Source organism: Ammodytes marinus, assembly GCF_949987685.1.
Source record: "Ammodytes marinus genome assembly, chromosome: 11".
In the NCBI taxonomy this organism is placed as follows: domain Eukaryota; kingdom Metazoa; phylum Chordata; class Actinopteri; order Uranoscopiformes; family Ammodytidae; genus Ammodytes; species Ammodytes marinus.
The window spans coordinates 17,151,023-17,169,790 of NC_137215.1; the positions used below are offsets into that span (position 1 = coordinate 17,151,023).

General features: G+C 39.8%; 1 protein-coding gene across 1 annotated transcript; it reads right to left on the bottom strand.

The window, feature by feature from the left end:
• Window positions 1-9,048: 9,048 nt before the first annotated feature.
• Window positions 9,049-18,321, bottom strand: bmp5 (bone morphogenetic protein 5). The gene is made up of 7 exons (XM_080036261.1): window positions 17,380-18,321; window positions 14,598-14,790; window positions 11,679-11,827; window positions 11,160-11,357; window positions 10,392-10,468; window positions 10,147-10,257; window positions 9,049-9,995 (listed from the first exon to the last, which is right to left on the bottom strand). Exons 1-7 carry the CDS (start codon window positions 17,885-17,887, stop codon window positions 9,846-9,848), a joined length of 1,386 nt encoding a protein of 461 aa, XP_079892387.1. The 5' UTR covers window positions 17,888-18,321; the 3' UTR covers window positions 9,049-9,845.
• Window positions 18,322-18,768: the final 447 nt, after the last annotated feature.

Below are 18,768 nucleotides of genomic sequence, written 5' to 3' on the forward strand. Positions count from 1 at the left end.
GTCCTCCGAGACTAAAACCCTGCGCAGATTGCTGCAACCAATACAGCAAATTGAAGTGTCAGATCAATATGCTAATATGTGCCTGGAAGATGGAAGCCCCTGATGTATCCCAGGATGGCATTAGAGGACGGCCAGTCGGTCACAGACGGTGGAGGATGAGTCAGCAGTTGCCATGGCATCCACATCCCTACCAGGGTGGGGATAAAAACAGAGAGGGAGGCGGCGGACGGAGACTGAGCGAAAGGAAATGTGACTAAAGGAGTGATATGGGAGATTTGTGCAGTACTTTAGATTGGGCAGCATTTTGAAGAAAGTATAAGATATACACATATAATGAATGCGTCCAAATGCAGGTATGGGACCAAAACAAATGAGAGAGGTGGACTACAACTGCAAATAAGCTCCAAATGATGTAAAACATGCTACAAGTGCTGAGTTATTTTTTTCACTGTGGAAGCAATTGAACCAGTATGAACTTAAAAGTATTGCAGCTGATTTTCATATCTTGATTCAAAGATTGGATACACATTCTACTCCTGTTCCTAGTGAGAACCATAAGCTTTGGGGAAACAGGCTGCTTTGATTGATCTCCTGTGACCTTAACAGTTGAGGGGTTTCCATTGCCAGACGTGACACTGCTGCCAATGTCAACTGCATGGTGTAATAAAATCCCTTGTTAAGCCAGGGCAACATTTACCAAAGAAAGAGCCATTCTTCTGAACCCAGATGTTAACAATAGAGGGGCTTAATGAAGTCCTAGCATTCAACCATCTCACCACGCTAAACTACCCTGTGATGAGAGACCCCTACCTCTCTCGGAGGGGAGGAGGGCGACTCATGATCGGCCCTGAAATAGCCCTTTTTTTGTAGCAGACTTCAAGGTTGATGTCTATCAGTTGCCACCCCCTAAAATTTTGAATGCTTTTTGGCGTATTGCCTCCCATCACCTATTCATGGTCCTCTTAGGCACAGAAAAATAAGAAGTGCAGCAGCAATTTTACTTATGCTTTTAACACATTTTATTGAGCTTTTTCCATTAAACCAAATCAGCATCACTGACCATTATTTCAGACCAAAAAATTAAAAAGGTGAATTTTCTGTGAAATACATTACAGGGGGTGTCTCACATTACTCGATGTCTCACATTCCCCCGTTCTCACCTATGCTGGGCGCTCAATTATTTCAGACTCTGTAAATCTGTATTGTAAATGCATCTGGCCTGGAAATAATGAATGAATTTAGCAAAATCACTAAATTAGTGTTAAACATTCTGCTTCTTGTACCATAACACACGATTGTACTATACTCTAATAAAGAGGAGCCTTTAAAATAAATATGTAATGGGACCAATGTAGCAGTATGCGCTAATCAAGGAAAGGTTGCTTTCACAATGGTTCTCTGTCAGTCAGTGATAACTGCATCAGTGGATTAACCCTAACTGGCCTTTTAACATTTCTTCTTTAAAGGAAACTCAGCGACTACGGTTTATCTTGACAAATACCAGCTGCAGAGGGTCACTTTAAAGAACTGGCCTTCAGGGGCTTTCCAGCTTTTAGGAAACAATGTGCAGGTGAGTGGAAACTTTAAAGTTTAAGATGGCATGTAGGCAGAGGAACTGGTTTACAAAAACATCTCTAAATGAAGGAAACATTGCTATTTTTGGAAGACAATGTGGAAATATTCAAAATCAGGTGTGGTTTGTCCCAATTTGTTCAGCAGAAATAGAATAATGAAAACCAAATGGTTATTCAGTTTAATCAGGCTTCTAACAAACACTGCAAAAACTGTTGCGCAGTGTTTCCTACCTTGTTAAACTCTGTCAAAGGACAATAGTCTACCTTTATCTGTAGATTAGTCAAACAGATATGCCTTGACAGGAAAAGGATGTCTCTGCTAGTTTGCGAGCTGTCTCCTGAGAACAATGTATTTTACACATGGGGATTTTGGAGAGCAAGTAGATGATGAATGCCTGAAAAAATTAAATAAAAATCCAACAGCCCAAATGTCACAACACGTATCTGGACTGGAAAAAGTTGCATATAAAAGAAAGAGACTATTCTGTTGGGTTATTTTTTTACTGAGAAAGAAACAGATGTGTAACAGGGCTTTATAGAATACAGATTTCGGCATGGCATGAAAGAGGTTTTAAGCTCTCAGATATAGATTGAAAACAAAGTGGGGAAAAAGAAAAACAGGAACCAGATTAAATCAATTTTCATCCTCCATCCGTGTTCAATTTCTACATCAGGGATTTATTGGAACTGTATCAACAAGGGAGTACTGGTGCTGAGCGAAAAGCACATTATTATCACCCTGAAAGCAATAATCATGACAAAGTCCTAGATGTATAGTTAGAATAATTACTGTGGACCCAGTCGTAAGACAGCAAACCACTTGATGGTATAATTGAAACTAAATCATGAATAAGACATGCCTCAAGAAAGGTATCCACACCCACCCCATCTCATTTCCATTCTTTTCAGCCATATACCCAGGGAGAAAATGACCACAGACAGACACATCAAAATGTAAAAGCCTTTATAAAAATTGAAGCCTACCTTACAGTTGCTTCAGGAAAGCTGGCCGCTCTGAGCCAACTTTCCACAGCTCCCCTTCGAGACAGCATGTGTGTTTAAGATTATCCTCGCAGAATCACACCACAGAGCTCCCTGCGGCTTTTAGTCACAAAAGCCACTGACCTGTGTGGTGGGTTTGTGTGCACACATGATCATGACTGTAAAGCACTGATATCTAAAAATGCAATTTCTTTGGGTATAACACTGTGCGACTTCAGAACATTGAACATTGGTCTTTATTTAAGTTTGATCAAAAGCACTGCGAACTTCACCTGTTGATAATCAGTTGGCTGCAATATAACCATATCATGTGTCCTGACATGCTACAGTTTTTGTGTTTAGGCACAAGCTAACACTTTGTCACGGATGCCCCCGAGCGGATGTTTCTCAGATATTTATGGTGCAGATTTTTATATTGCACCGTGGAGGACTTCGCGGCTGGATTACTGCTCCGGCTGGCTCATAAAGTATAGAGATTTCCTTCACTATATCCATATCCTTGGTGGGAGACAAAGTGAATTTCACAGCAGAATTTACAACAGCCAGAATACACATGAACTGGGTTAAGTGGTGGCTGTTGACATCTCTATCTGCTTTATAAATTGATACAGTGGCATGTTTTGTTCATTATTTGTATTGTGGAGGCAGAGGATGACAGGACAGATACACATCAACCTTGTCAAGCCAAATGTATGGACATGCGTGCGTGTATAGGGTTAAGTATCATAGTTTTTCGAATACTTTACTTTTTTCCGACACATTTTCCTGCTTCCGTTTAACCAAATTTGCTAAAGTTCCCTTTTGTTATCGTTGTCTAAACACCAGCAGCCATACACTGGCTCGAATAAAAAAGTTACCAATTGGCAAAATGTTAATAGAGAATTGACCGCTTTTGATATTTGGTGTTTCAATTGGTACCCCAAACAATAAGGTTTGACATAGCCATAGCACATATTAGACTGATGAGTACATGACCCTGCACAAACACAGGCTGGGACACAGGAAAATCTGTGCGTATCATCTTCCCAGTCGTTTTCTCCTGACACTCCACATGGTATAATGTGCAGTACGAGTAGGAAAATACCTCAAAAATAACCTTCGGACAGTGCCAAATATTGAGTTGAATATTCACTATTAATTCTGAGCAACTCATGATCCCGTTATTTTGGGAGATTTGTATACCCAATGTCAGTCCCTACAAAACCCAAGAATATTAAGCCCTGTTTCCACTGAGCGGTGCGGGTCCCAAAATAAGCAATATGAGCCACACCTATTTTTGAAACCCTTTTGTTGGGGTACCAAAGGGTCCTAAAAGGGTGGAGCTACACACTGCAGTCCGTCGACTGGTCAACACAATATTTTCTGTGGTAGAGATAAACCGCTGTGTGTAGTGACCTCGGCAAGGGTAAAGATTCTTGTGTTTAGAGAAACATTTCTGTGCACACTGCTATGATGTAACAATATTTACACTGCTGCCAGCGCCTTTCTGAACCATGGACTGCAGTATATACTTTGACCGCGGCTATTGTTGTCCGACATTAACCCTGCCTACCAAATAATAATAAGCCCGATCTAGAGTTACCATGCACTGGGGAACCGTTCTGTGCTGAATCAGACTGTGTTGCTTAGTGGACACTATGCATCCAGTTGCATTACAAATAAGTTTGGACCTCATTTATGAGGGTTTCCAGAAACCAAAGAAGTGTTAGTGAATTAAGAGGTTTGTTGAAACAAGATGTACTTTTGTCTTTCTTAAAGCCACTACGAGTAACATGGCACGTTGCGTCCCCTTTGGACAAAAGCGGTAGTATTTTTACGACGCCCGCTGTCGCAAAGCTGTTTTCTAGCTCGTGCCAGGCGTGCGAGTGTGAACTGAGAAGGGCGCAATATAGTGCATGTTCGTGTCTTGAAAGTGTGAGGACTCTTTTCGGCTCCGTGAGAGTGGTTTTGACACTGCATCAACTAATGCCAGTCAGTGCTACACACACCTGATTGCAATGAGTTGATGCAGCATCGTCACCTAACTACTCTCTCTCACGGAGCTGAAAGATTACGTGTCCTCACAGAAAGCGAATGAACGAGAGACGGCAGTTAGTATGGATCACGATGAGGTAATGTGTTTGTGTTGTTGATGTAAATAATGACTATTTCAGATAATGGTTATCTGATGATGGTGAAGCCAAGCAAACTTTGTGTTAGTACCAACCGCTCATTCATTTAGGAGTAAACACTGCAGTCTAGTTTCGCTCTTGTGAAATTGTATACACGTTGCTTGGCAACGCCCTCGCCCCGCCCGTAGCCTATATCACTCTCCCTTTTAGCTTTTCTTCATTGCATTCTCTTTTTTTTCTTTGATGGTTCAGCCCCGTTATCAGTCATTATGACGACAAATAATTGTCTCAAACAAGGCTCCCGCTCCCCTTCCCTCACCTGGAGGGATAGGCTTCTTAAACCGCGTTGCTGCTCCACACTGAAATCTACGACCAATACGGATATGTGACCATAGAGCCTCACGAGCGAACCGAAAATCGGACTGGGTGTGCGACCAGACCAAAAGCAGTAATACAAACTATATAAAAACGTCTTTCTTTGCACTGATGGTCTCGTTTGCTGTTAAAGGTAATTTATGATTATCAGAGGAAACATGAGGCTGTTTAAAAGATATTTAAATGTTACTCGTAGCCGCTTTAAATCACAGCGGTTACTAAGACACAGGTCTGCCAAACCTCAGCAAACCAGTCTACATTACAGACACTACTAGGTACCTTTAGTTGTCTAGGCTACTATGTGATGATGATTAGTTCAGGGTCAGCGCCTTAAAATTCAAGACTTCACCCCCAAATTAGGTTATTTGGAGTGTATTCATTTTGAAGACAGCCGACCAGCAGATTTCAATAAAAAGTTTTACATTTAGAGAGGGAGTTGGTCTTTTCCGTCCTGCTTTTGTTATTTCTGTCTTTCCTTAGTTCTTAATTGTGCCCAGATATGTCCAGATTTTGTGTACCCTGTTTTGGCAGCTAAACATTAGTTTGAAAAGCAAACATAATCAGCATGTTCAATACAGGACAGACACATCCTCCGCCTCAGACACACGTTTATCCCATGCATGTGCTTTGGTTTTGTTTTTCCCTCTAAACCTTGTTTTATTTTATGTGTTCCTTGACTAAACATTGCACAATAGGGGTATGACAGAAGGTGATAACTCACCTGCACTAAAAGAAGAGAGCAGACAGTAGTAGCATATCATGTCAGAAACTTTTATTTCTACTGAAACAAATCCTCAATTCTCATGGAAATTCATAACACTACATATAAAAAAGAAAGACACTGAATTTAAAAACAGCTGTGTGTAAATACATTTTGTAGATTAATAGTAAGTAAACAGTCAATTCATGAATTTAGTTTATTTATTAAATCGCATTTAATAATGACATGCAAATGACCAAAACATTTAAATTCTTGAATGAAAGTGGTTTAAAGTAAAGAAATTTCACAGGTGCCACCTCTAATGGTAATGGGAAGTGACAGTCGGGTTCACAAACAGTCCGTTGTAACTTTGAGAACTCAAAACCCTCTCCCGTCCGGCCGGGGAAGCTGATGTGCATATGTGAATAACAAGCAAACATAACGGTGTTTCTGCGTTGCCCTCTGCCGGGAAACATTCCTCGCCGGTCCTGCTGCAGCCTTGTCATACCAAACAACATGTAAAAATGTGACCCACATGGTCTCTCTTTTCAAGAGGGACTGATTGAGCTGTATGGAAGTCAGAGCCCACCCACAGAATACAAATAAGGAGAACCATATGTGGGGAGATGAATTAGGTAAACTGCACAACATTTTTATTAGATACAATTTCACTTGCCTTGTGGATGGACTGCAAGGTGACACTTTAAAAATAAACTCTGAGCCACAGAAAGAAAAGGGCCTCTGATTAACAGAGGCTATATCGATGAAACGTGGAATTACTTAACCAAGTGAACAATAACTATTAGGTTTTGCAGTTGTATTAGATTGACCTAATTGTAATCAAAATAAGCATCATGTGCGTCATCTATCCCATCTGCATTAAAGCTGACATTGCTCAATTGAGCACATTAATGATAGTCAAAGTATGACATTTAACTACTTGTGTTCCTCAAACGCAAATGACATACTAACTCCACCAAGACTGCACAACTGTTTTGTTTTACAGTTTATAGGTATGTTTGTGTAAATTGAATCTTTCATGGGCTTCTGACCAGATTCAATTTTAATTTAAAATGCTTAACACATGGTTAGAGGTGAATTAATACTCCAAATACTTTGAATACACTATGTAAATAATTAAAGAGAACAGGAAATGTTTTCTACAAGGCTGGAAAGCCTTACAGAGGTTTTAAGATTTATCAGCATGAAAGAAAATACACGTTAAGTGGATTTTTTTTCTTTTCTTGTTTGCCCATACATAATAAGGAAAAGACACTTTCCCCAACTGTTGCATGTTTTCACACACTTAGAATTGTTTTTGTAAATATCTTGAGGTAGTTTGAATCTTTGAAGTTTATAGACAATTAAATGTCGACGACTGAGGCAATACTGGGCTTTAAGTGTTATTGAAAAAGTAAACAGAACAAACAATGCGGCTTCTGTGATTTATTCTGCAGGGACACTCAGTGGCCTTCAGCATGAACACCATTATTGGTGGTCGAGTCGTAGCACCAGATTTTTGTTTTTGTTTTGCGAAACAAATTTATGCTTGTGATGATTTAGATAAGATAATAAAATGACCTGAATCATCCAACATTTGCCACTTTTGACAGACAGCCAGTCCCGGCCTGCTAAAAGCTTCAAGATGATCTCTCCCCAATAAATATATCACATCGGCTGAACAAAACATGTTCTTAACAGCCGCTCACGGACACGTCTGTTTTCCCCATCAAGTTAAGAGAGCAATCTTGTTTGAAGTGGAAAAAACGTAATATCATCACCTGGAAACACATCCTGACATTACGCAACTGTGTTTCCGTAGAGCCAACTGTATGTTGCGACATATACTATAAACCTGTGGCCATGATTGACGAATAATTCAGAATAAACACTTAAACGTGCAAATGGTGGTGACCATTTTTGAGAAGTAGCCATAGGAAGTGCTGATCTGATGAATGTTATAAGGCACCTTTGACTCACTGCCGCCTGTCTTTGTCCACTGGGGTCTCAGAGGAGATTGGGTCACTAGATAAACTGCCTTGCGTATGGCAATTGTTACCCTTTCCTTTCAAGTGGTCAGGAGGTCGCTGACGGGAGGGCTGTGTCATTTCTGAGAAATAAAATAGGAGGTCATTCATAGCAGCTACAAAAAAGGAAGAAATGTAGCGGAATTGGAAAGAATCCATGATATTAAACAGTAGATGGGATTGTGAAGTGCTAGGCGTAATCATGCCAGGCAACAGGCCGCAGGAATGCAAATCACTCCTCTAGCCAAAAGTTAAGTTAGCAGGTGGCCTCTTCTATTCACTGAATGTCAACACTCCTTTTAGATGAAGCCCACATAACATCTGGACAGGCCAGCCACTGCTTTTAATTAAGTGAAATACAGTCACTCAATGTTCTGCCATGTCAGAGTTTATTTTTTATTTTTTATAAAAGTGGGAGGGGAATTGGAGAAAAGGTGCAACAGTACATATCCTGTGTTCAGAGAAGGTCAACACAGTTGTGTAAATAAATATTAATCCTTAACCTAATCCCTAGATTTCCAAGACCATTGAAAATACCCGTGTAACCAAAGCACTTCTCTGGAAATAGAACGTTCCCTCGTTTTTTTCTGAAAATTCTGCTTATCCTGAATGAGGAGGAAATGAGACAACACTCACTCAGTTTGGTTTATGGTCTCCACTTTGTTTCCAGGCGTGAGCAGATGGCAATGTCCAAAATATGACCGGACAGAATGCATGCCAGCACAGATGTGCCATACACAACACATTAATCATGCGACGGATGGTATATTTCCTTAATATCAGTAAGGAGTTACATACAAGATGATATACCTTCCTCTGCTGGCAGGTGAATCATAATCACCCTTTTGGAGGCCAAAGCACTGCTTTACTGCTAGCGCTGTACCACTTGCATTACCACTCCCCATGAGCATGTCAACAGGCTCAAGGGTGGACCCCTAGTTTATATCATACTTGTCAAACATTTATAAATCTCAGACGGTAGTCCGGCAACAGTGTGTAAAACATCCGCACAACTCCAAACAGAAATACAAAAGGACAACTTGAATTTGAAAAGGCCTGAGGACTTGCAGCTGGAGAAGGAGTGGGGGAACACTCTTAAGATGAAATGCATTGCTGCATATAGTTTAAGGTGTTGAATGGACCAAGAAAAGCTGTGAGGTCAAGGAAAGGCAAAGCAAGAGATACACTTTTTTTTCAAGTGGTACATTTATTAAAATAGACAACATCATACATTAAGATACTTTCCCAAAACATAAGCTAGAATTAGTGTGGCGCAAAGACGTTTGCAGCTATGACAAAGTCCCCATAGGAATGAAAAAACAGTGTTTATGGGAGAGTTTTATTCCAGACTGACACACACACACACACACACACACACACACACACACACACACACACACGCACACACACACATGCACACACACACACAAAGCTGGCTCGGAAAAGGTGAAACAGTATCAGTGCTGAAAGACGTGACAGCTTGAAAATAGCTTTGGGGAGTTTGGTTTAGATTAGAGAACACTCACTATTTTTTATTTTTCCAATTTTATTTCCAACAGCCTGTTTAAATTATGATTTTAGTGCTGAAAGCATCATCTTGTCGTCTCCTTTGTTTATCAAATTAACTTCTGATGCTGCAATTTGTGACATTACTATCCTAAACTGACATCTGACAAATGACCAAATATACTGCATAGTTAAGTGAGCGGTTATCACACAAGTGTATAATAAAAAGGTAAAAAAAAGAAAAAACTCAGGTAAGTGATCTCATGTTTCTTGATTACTCCAGTGAATATTTAACTTTCAAACGCTATAATACAGACACGACTAAGAGGGAGTTTATGCCAACGGACACAAAAGTGAAAAGATAGTAAAATCAACATTTTGTCCTAATCATTTAAATATCACAATATTCAGTGCTATTTGTTTTGAAAAATGAAAATAAATTAGATATAACCTTATATACATAATACTGTACATCACATCACACCTGCAGCAGATGTGTTTTCCAGCGATTCCCATACCAGATAGCATAAATTAAGGTTAGCCCCAGCCACTAATGGCAACCACAAGATCTAACTACCATATTTCTGTATTTCTTGAGGATAACATTTGAGCTGTCATCAAAGTAGAGTACTGATATTGCGTTAAGCTTGGTTGGGGCACAGCATGGCTTTGGCACATTGTCAGGAAACATTAAATGGACCTAAAAATGAGAGCATAAAGCAGGTTTAAAAGAGGTGCAACACAGCAGTCAGTTTCAAATGAATTATAACTGCTAAGAACATTATGGTAGCTTATAACACCATTTTTATTGCAATGTGCATACGCAATACGCACTAAAAAAGAATACCCACCAGGGTTTGCACTATTGCATGATTTGTTGCATTCATGTGTGCGTTGAGTGGAAAAGAGCATTCGCCATCGCAGTAAAAAGCAGCATAGCCCTCAGGTGCAATTATCCAGTCCTGAATGAAAAAAATAATAATAATTGCTGACTTTATTCATGACATATGGTGGGCGTTCTTAGTGACACTTAATAGCCTTAATAAAATATTTTTCATTGTGTTATTGCCATTGGTAAGTGTTAATTTTATCTCACCTGCCAACCCAAATCTCGAAAACTGACGTAAAGTTCATGCTTCTTGCAAGCTTGCTTCTGTTCACTAGTGTTGAAATCTGAAAAAAAGGAAATATATGCTAGTCATGACAGAAAGTAACGATTGTTTATATCTTCACATATTCTAGGAAGGTTTGAACAACAGCGCAGATGACATCTATAAATCTTCTTAACAAATGCAATAGGAAAACACATATGCAGTTAATAAACATAGACTCTATTATGTACACAAGAGCATCCTATGACCCTGCAGATCCCAACAGCTTTGATTGATGGAAATATTAACCATAAAATGTTTAACTATTAAAATATAATAACAGTACATTCCATTAAATGTTTCATTTTGGACTTGCAGGTATTTTCTGTCCCACAACAGTGTGTGAGGGTTGTAAATCTAACAGGCAAATTAACCAAGAGGGTTGTAAATATCCAAAAACCTTAACTGGGTCATTACTTATCCCTTGAAATAACACATGATTGATGACATGTACAAGGCAGTGCATTAGGACTATGCCACTAATCATTACATCTCTCAGTACTTAAACCATTGCAGTTATGTTATTTTAGTTTAATTCAGTGGACAGGCAGATCAGAACTGAAAGCTGAATAAAAAGAGTTTATGGAAATACTTTGGACGGGAGAAGGGATTTGGTTCAAATGCATCTATTTTAGAGATTGGATGTTTGTAGGATGAAATTATCTTTTCAAAACCATCGTAGCATTTTAACTACATAACAAAAGTGCACATACCTCCAGTTTTTGGTGCCCTAGATGATTCTTGTTGATTTGTAGATTTATTGCGATGGTGGTTCTTTTTTTTCCCACCAGCAGCTCTGACAGAGCGGAGCAACACCCCACTGGCCTTAAAGAAAGCAACCAGGAATGGCTGTTTGGACTGTGGCCCATTTCTCCCAATGATTCCAGCAGATTTGATGTTGATACTTCGTCCTTTAAAAAAAAACAGAAGGTAAATAACTTTCAAAATAAAGCTAAAAGAAAATGGGACATTTTTATCATTTTATGAAGTCCAGGGCCTTTACAAATACTATGTCAGGCTGGCTGAGGCACTTCATCATTGTTTGTGGGTTTTTGGCTGTAGTTGTAAATAATCACAATATTATACACATATTTGTCCTGAAGTCAATTAAATGTTTTAAGTTTTCTTTTCTTTTTTCAAATGAAATCTTCCAAAAGTCTGGAATAATCCTGCGGATAAGTTAGAGCAGTCAAAGTATCAAATTCAAAGAAAGATAACTGAACTTCACTTGCCATCTACAGTCTCCACACAGAGCTGCAGACCGAAGTTCTGCTGTGGGTTCATCACCCAATGGTTACTGGTGGCTGTGATGTCAAACACAAGCCAGCCTCCATCTGATGCCTGGACCTTTTTGGAGTCAAGCAAGAATGTCTCTGCATCTCTGAAGGTAAGAAAAAAAATATGAAGAAACATCTGCATTAAACAAACCTCACTCAAAATTAAGGAAGCAGCAACTACTATTGGATAGCTAGAACATACATTTTGGGCCGGTTTCACAGACATGGATTAAGCCTAGTTCTGGACTAAATTGTACTTTCAATGGACAATCTCCATTCAAAATTCCATTTAGTCCAGGACTAGGCTTAATCCATGTCTGTGAAACCGGCCCTAAGTCTTCTCAGAAAAACAAGGTATTACTGACTGATCACAAATGGATTCTTTAGGAGAAGCCAAACTCTGAATGGCTTTTATTAGGTTTTTTCATCTCGTAATCCTTTCTCTCTGTTCAAACATTCTCTCCTTAAGGCCTAAGGTATTGAACACTGGTGATTTGGAGAATAAAATAAAATTTAGTATTTTATGTATGCCAACTTTGTCCTGGAGATAAAAAGAAAGCAGTGCTTCAATTGTCGAAGAAGCTGCGAGTTGTAATACACTGCAGAGTTGTGTTGTAAAAACTTGTGCCAGGATTTCGGCTATTTGATTGGCAAAACATTACAGGAGTTATGAATCATTTATATCAGCGTGTATTTGTGTATTTTTAACATTAGCCTTACATAAGGCATCAATCAACCCTGAGTTGAAAAAGCCCCGCTTCACAATTTGCATTGGATTCCTTTCAAGTGGCAAATCGGATAAGGCAGCGCCTGTTCCGTTTTTTGGGTCACACAGGGCTGGTCAGGGAGAACTAAGGTTTTCCATGTGGCCCCAATAGTTTAGGAGTTATACATGTTTATTTATGTTGTAATACAACTTAATCTAATCCTAATGAGTGATGTACTGCTGAACTTCCTCTTGAAATGTACAGAAGGAAGAATATATTATGTGATCATTTAAATTGTCTACGAAGGAATTCACTCATTCCGGGAGTCATATCCAAGGGGTAAATGTTTATCCCACTCCTTCATCTGTGACTCCTGTCTGTCTCCTGCAAATTATCTTCATATATCACTATTCTCCATTAGCAATTTATGACCATTAGCAAAGTTAATTACCAGAGTACCATTGATAGTGAATTGGAAGGAGGTCAGGATGGGGTGGAGTTTACAGATGTTAAAGGTGCCCTGTGGAGCTTAAGGCCAGTAGTACTGAAAAGATATTTCACCGTATGTAATAGTGGTGTAATGATTTGACAGTGACCTTTATTTGACCATAACGTAAGTTATTTTTAAAGTATGGACAGAAAATGGGTAAGGAGGACAACAAAAATCTATTGGTGGACTTGAACTGGTTCATTACTATTACAATCACTATTTCAAACACTTAAGCCAGCCCAACAAAGTAGTTTGAATTTGCTACGTTAACCATAACTTAACCATACTTTTGTTGGATTTTGTATAATTAGCCTATTAAAAACAATGTGCAATGAACCATTTGAATATACAGTATTAACATTCTGTCTTAATCGTTAAAGTAAAGAAAAAAAATGTTCATGGCTTTAAAAACTAATAGTACTTATTATGACCTATTATGGCTTTTTTAATGAGAAAAAAGCAAACTAATTGTTTCTCAAATTAAGTGGGCCAACATTGTTTCTAAGCACTCTTCACATTGCTGTTCTCTGTGAACCCATATGAAAACACATTATTCCCCATAAAAACGTGTGTGAAAACTTTAACTGAGCAGTCTTCCCCTTTAAGATTGACTTGGACCTTTTCAAAGCCCACGAGGGCCCTATCTCTCCTTCAATCACCCACACATATTTTTGGCAAGCAAATGTGGGCCCACTTTTAAGTACACCCTTGTGTATTCAGCTATGTCATGGTTTAAACTTCCGGAATATTGTTAGGACAGGCAGGTGGTGGGCATAACAGTGACCACAGGAGCCCCTGAGGGAGCCCCTCCCCCCTTATATGGGCCCTCATGGTTCCATCTCGGACACGGCCAGCTTGGCAGGCAACACAAGACGAGTGATGATAACTGATGGACCTTCCAAGCTTCGTAAGTGGCCAACTTGCTAATGGAGTCCTCTTTATCCGAGACCTATATTTGTAAGGCAGACATGGTGCGAGTGAAGGAGAGCAGAGTCGGAGATAAATGGGCCTACTGCGCGTGTGGAAAGTTTGTGCAAGACTATAACTGTTGGAAGATTTGCCTTTTTACTGTAAACTGTGTAACCGAGAACAGCCTTGATGCAGGTCCTCAGACATTTTTTTGTTGATATATGTGAATCCTTTGGGATTGACTGATTAATGAGGTCGGATACATTTTCAGTCAAATGTCAAAGATCAGGGTCAGTTTCTCCTGGATAAACTGATATATCCTTATATCAGTGGTGAAGGATAACTTAAGTATTTTCCTTAATAGAAGTAGCAGTATTATCTTTTTAAATGTAAACGCAGGTCTTGCACTATATGTTTACTTAAGTGATATTACAAAAGTACTTGCAAAATGTCGGAATGACCCCTGTCAGTGTTTCTTCTAAATACAAAGTAGCATTTCAATGATTGAGCTGGTGGAGATAGAGCTAATTTTAACAGCTTCATATATTGCTAGGGACTATAACCTTTAACAGGGCATCAATTGTATGTAAGTATATATATATGTATACAGTATATATATATATATATACTGTATATCTGTTAAATAAATCTAGTGTACTTTGTTAAAAAAAACATCTTAATTGTACTTGCAGCATAAGCAGAGTAAATCTTCTTAGTAGCAATCCACCACAGCCTTTAATGTTTGGTTTTGGTGGAGTAGGTACTCACTTGTTCTGATACTCCTTGATGACTTGATATATAGAAACCTTCAGAGTTATATTGTCATAGCGAACATGACTGCGGTCCTTATAGATGCGAAACTCTGCAGCAGTCACCGCCTCTCCGTCCGGGATCTGAGTCAGATCAAAACGGAACTCCTTGTAGTGTCTTCGTTGGTGAGAAAAATCTTTGTCTTTCTCCACTGGGAAAGAAAACATTTTATGATGAATTTCCTTTTCACTGGCAACAAAAGTTAACACTGATCAAAAAATATGACTTCCAACTCCTGAACTGCTGCGTGCATTGCTCATAAGAGGAAAATGTGCCGGTTTTACCGCACACAAAAAGAATGATTTATCACATCTTCTTTTACATTCCAGTTCCAATCCAAACATTTTGACTACCAACAAAAGCACTTTCCAGTTCATTAAATCAGTCAACTGAATACAGGTAGCCGTTCCCAGACAGGACCTCTACTGTGTTTCTAACTGAATTCTCTGGCTGTGATGAATGGGCTGTCAGTTAAGAAAAACAGGCTGATTTCAATTAAAGACACTTTCGTCTGTTCCTCAAGTGAGAGCAAAGACCAGACAGGATTCTTCAACGCCATGTGAGCGTCTACTCTGACCTCATTTTTGACCTTATACTGACCCCCTGTACGTTTCATGAAATGCCCTATGAGTGTTTTATGGCCTTTTACCCTTTAAAACTAAACATAATGAGTCAATCCAGATACTATGTTTTAAGGTAAGTCATTTTTTAAACGTCATATCCTGTATCATAACATAGTTTTCCTGCACGGAAATAAAGAAAAATACAGCTTGATTTTTGTAGATAAAATAAAGCCCCTCCATTCAATGACTTTTAAAATGGCATCAAACCACCTCAATGTATCAACATTATGAACGTGCTGATAAAAAAGACCATAGACTGTCCCCCCTCCACACGCACGCCTCCCAGCATGGTAGCAGAAAGGAAAAGAGACATGTGGCCGAGGTCAGTGGACTGTCTGACATCCGTGGTGAAATCATGTAGTGCTTTTCTCAGATATTTTATCAAGTGAGAACACCTGAGGTTACTTAGCACCAGCAGGTCAGAGGTCAAGTTGGACTTTTACCCACTGAGCGTGTTCTATTATATAAGCCACGGGCAGTAATCTGAAGCAGGAGTGCCACTGGGAGCGCACAGCATTTAACTTTCAAATAGCTATAGATTAAATAATAATGACTTCACTCCGCAGTGAGGGTGAGCTGAGTGCATTCTAGGGGCATATTAATAGGTTCAGTTTGTCCTACCACAACAGCATAACGTTTAGTTAATAAGGCTAATAAATGACCGCTGTGTTTCATCGTTACATCTTTACTCCTCTTGCACACAATCTCGTGTGCATAGCTGACTTCTTGTTTATACACTGAGCGTAAGTAAGCATATTAAAACTTGCCTGAAATGACACATAGACGTTTCTAAAACAGTTGAGGTCAGTAGCTATATTTGAGTGTACTGTAATAAAGACAGAGCCCCATTGAACACTTCACTGACAGTCCCCAGAAGGAGAGCAGAGCTTTCAAGGCTGACAGTGTACATGCCCTGGTATAGTGGTAAGTAGAAACAGATGGGCTCAGGGCAAGGTGAGGGATAATACTTCCAAGCAACTCTACACTTTATATGCTTTGTATTTAAGAAAATAAAGTCCTTTAACGCTACAATACCAACATTGTGTAAAAATGTATTTGTGTTTTTATCATTCATGTAGATGAATGCCATGCTGCATCACAGTTCATTGTTGAAGACATTTCCATGACTATACTTAATACCTACTAATATTCTAACTCTCATTAAAGAACAATACATGCAACAAATTACACAAATATGGAGAATAGAAAGGCAATGCTCTGTCTTAGTGACAGAACCTGAAGATACACAGGAATCCGTCAAGATCACTGCCGTTTTAACAACAGGAAATCATTTAGACCAATTTTCTCAAGGTCAGACGGTCATCTGATAAGTTGCTCTGAACTGCAGGGTTAAGGGTCGGGGCTACTGAACAAACACAATCATTATAGAGATCAGCTGCTTTTTAATAGAAAGCAGCTCAAATTGTCGAGGTCAAAATGTTGTGCCTAATTCTCTTAAATCCAAAGTATTTTGCACAGGGCTGACGCAACCGAACACAAAAAGGTCAGATAATGACTGAGATTGGAAAATATACTTTCTGTCTTTAAAAAATAGACCATAAATGGTACAAACTAAAAGAAAGTCAACATCTGTAAAAATGATAATGGACGTTTTTTTAGGACAAAATTTTTCTGAATATTTAAAACAAAATCTATACATGTGTCAATGTATAGTTTTATTTGTTTTAAAATGCATGTGTTGGTAGCAAGTAGCAAGACAACACACAGGCCATGGATATCAACACATTGAAATAAGACTAAATTAAGACTTTCATGCTGCAGTATTTTACAGTATCTCGTCTGCAGTGGATTGTGTTTTCTTAATTATATAATTGCACTTAATGTAGCCTAAAAACCTAAGGTGATTCATCAAGTAGGCTAGGCTACACAGGTAATGGAAAATTCAGAATCCTTATGATATTTTTACCGTTTTGATTTCTTTTACAGTGGGGTGGACTGAAGATCTTTTATTTTTACTTTAAAATGTGGATTTTCAGATGAGGTGCAGCAACTTTAAATATTAATGAAACTTCACTGCACTGCCTGCACTTTTAATACACCTAATTTTAATTCGAGTAAAACTTGGTGTGAAATAACCGCACGCCAACGCCACTTACCCAAATTGACAAAACTCATGACCATGTCGGCGTCATTGAGAAAGTTGGTGTCGTGCGCTGAGGTGATCGCCGGGCTGTGGCCTACCAGAGGGGCCGCGCGGTACGGCTGTGCCACACGCGAGTACCCGGCATGCTGGGGGCTGTAGTAACCCTTCCTGTAGTGCCCTTGAGCCTTGGCACTGAAGCTCTTCCCTGCGCCCTGCTGCTGCTGCTGCTGCATCCTCTCCTCCTCCTCCTCCACGGCCATGGCGTTGTACAGGTCAAGCATGAACAGCGGCGCAGAGGACGCCTGCTTCCCGGGAGAGAAGGGCCTCGGGCGGTGAGGCAAGCCCAGGATGGAGAGGATCTCTCGCTGGATCTCCCGGCGTTCGTGATTGCGCAACCTCCTGTAAATAAAGCTGGAGTGCACATGGTTGTCGCTCAAGCCGCACTGAGTGCAGGACAGAAAACTCAAACAGCTCCATGCGAGTCCAAGCAGTGCACGGTTCAAAGGTGTAAGGGCTGTCATCTTGACAAATAGTTCACTTTGGGACGTGAAGTTGAACTACATCGCACTCAGTGGGAAAAATAAAATAATGTATATCTCTGCCAAAACGGAATCATAGACTTCCCATATTAGACAGAATTGCCACAACTTTCACGGTGGTAAAAAAGTTTTAGTTTTTTTTTGTTACCAGTCAGCCCTTCAGCAAACGAGGTATCAGCTTGCAGAGACGCTCCTCTCATGTGTGCGAGACTCCTCCAGCAGTATTTACTCCTCCGGGTTCCATCCAAAGTCTCTGCCACACCAAGTAGCCTATTTATGGAGCTATGACCCCGTCACTCACCTTACTCCTATGTGATGCGAAAACACGGTACGCCCATAAGGTAGAGGGATAACCCGCACTTTCCAGTGGATGAAATGTGCTGAACTGTGTCAAAAGTGAACAGAGGAGAAGAGCACTCGACTCATGGCCCGGCTCTCAGTTTCCCCTTTTTATTTTTTTTCTACCCCCTGAGAGTGTATTGGGGCTATACTTGCCCTCTGAGTCCATCCCACACCCAACTTTTTGTTTTTGCCTCCACCTCTAGCGGTCGCAATAAAACTTCAGCCCTGGCCGGGTCCCATGATGAATGTGGCGACTCGGGAGTGTAAAAGGAGACACTTGAAATCCGAGAGCCTGTCTTAACGAGTGAAAGAATAATGACAGAGCCTTTTAATCACCTCAAGTTATTGAAGTCCACATGTTTATAGGAGAGGACTCCAGCTGCACTCGCCACCAACAGACAAGGATCCTGTTGTAATAGCCTATTGTATGGGTATAAACATTATCCAGTGGGACGCTGTGAAAACGTTATTTTATTAAATAGGCCAACAAACAAATGGTTTCCCTCTTCATCAACACAACT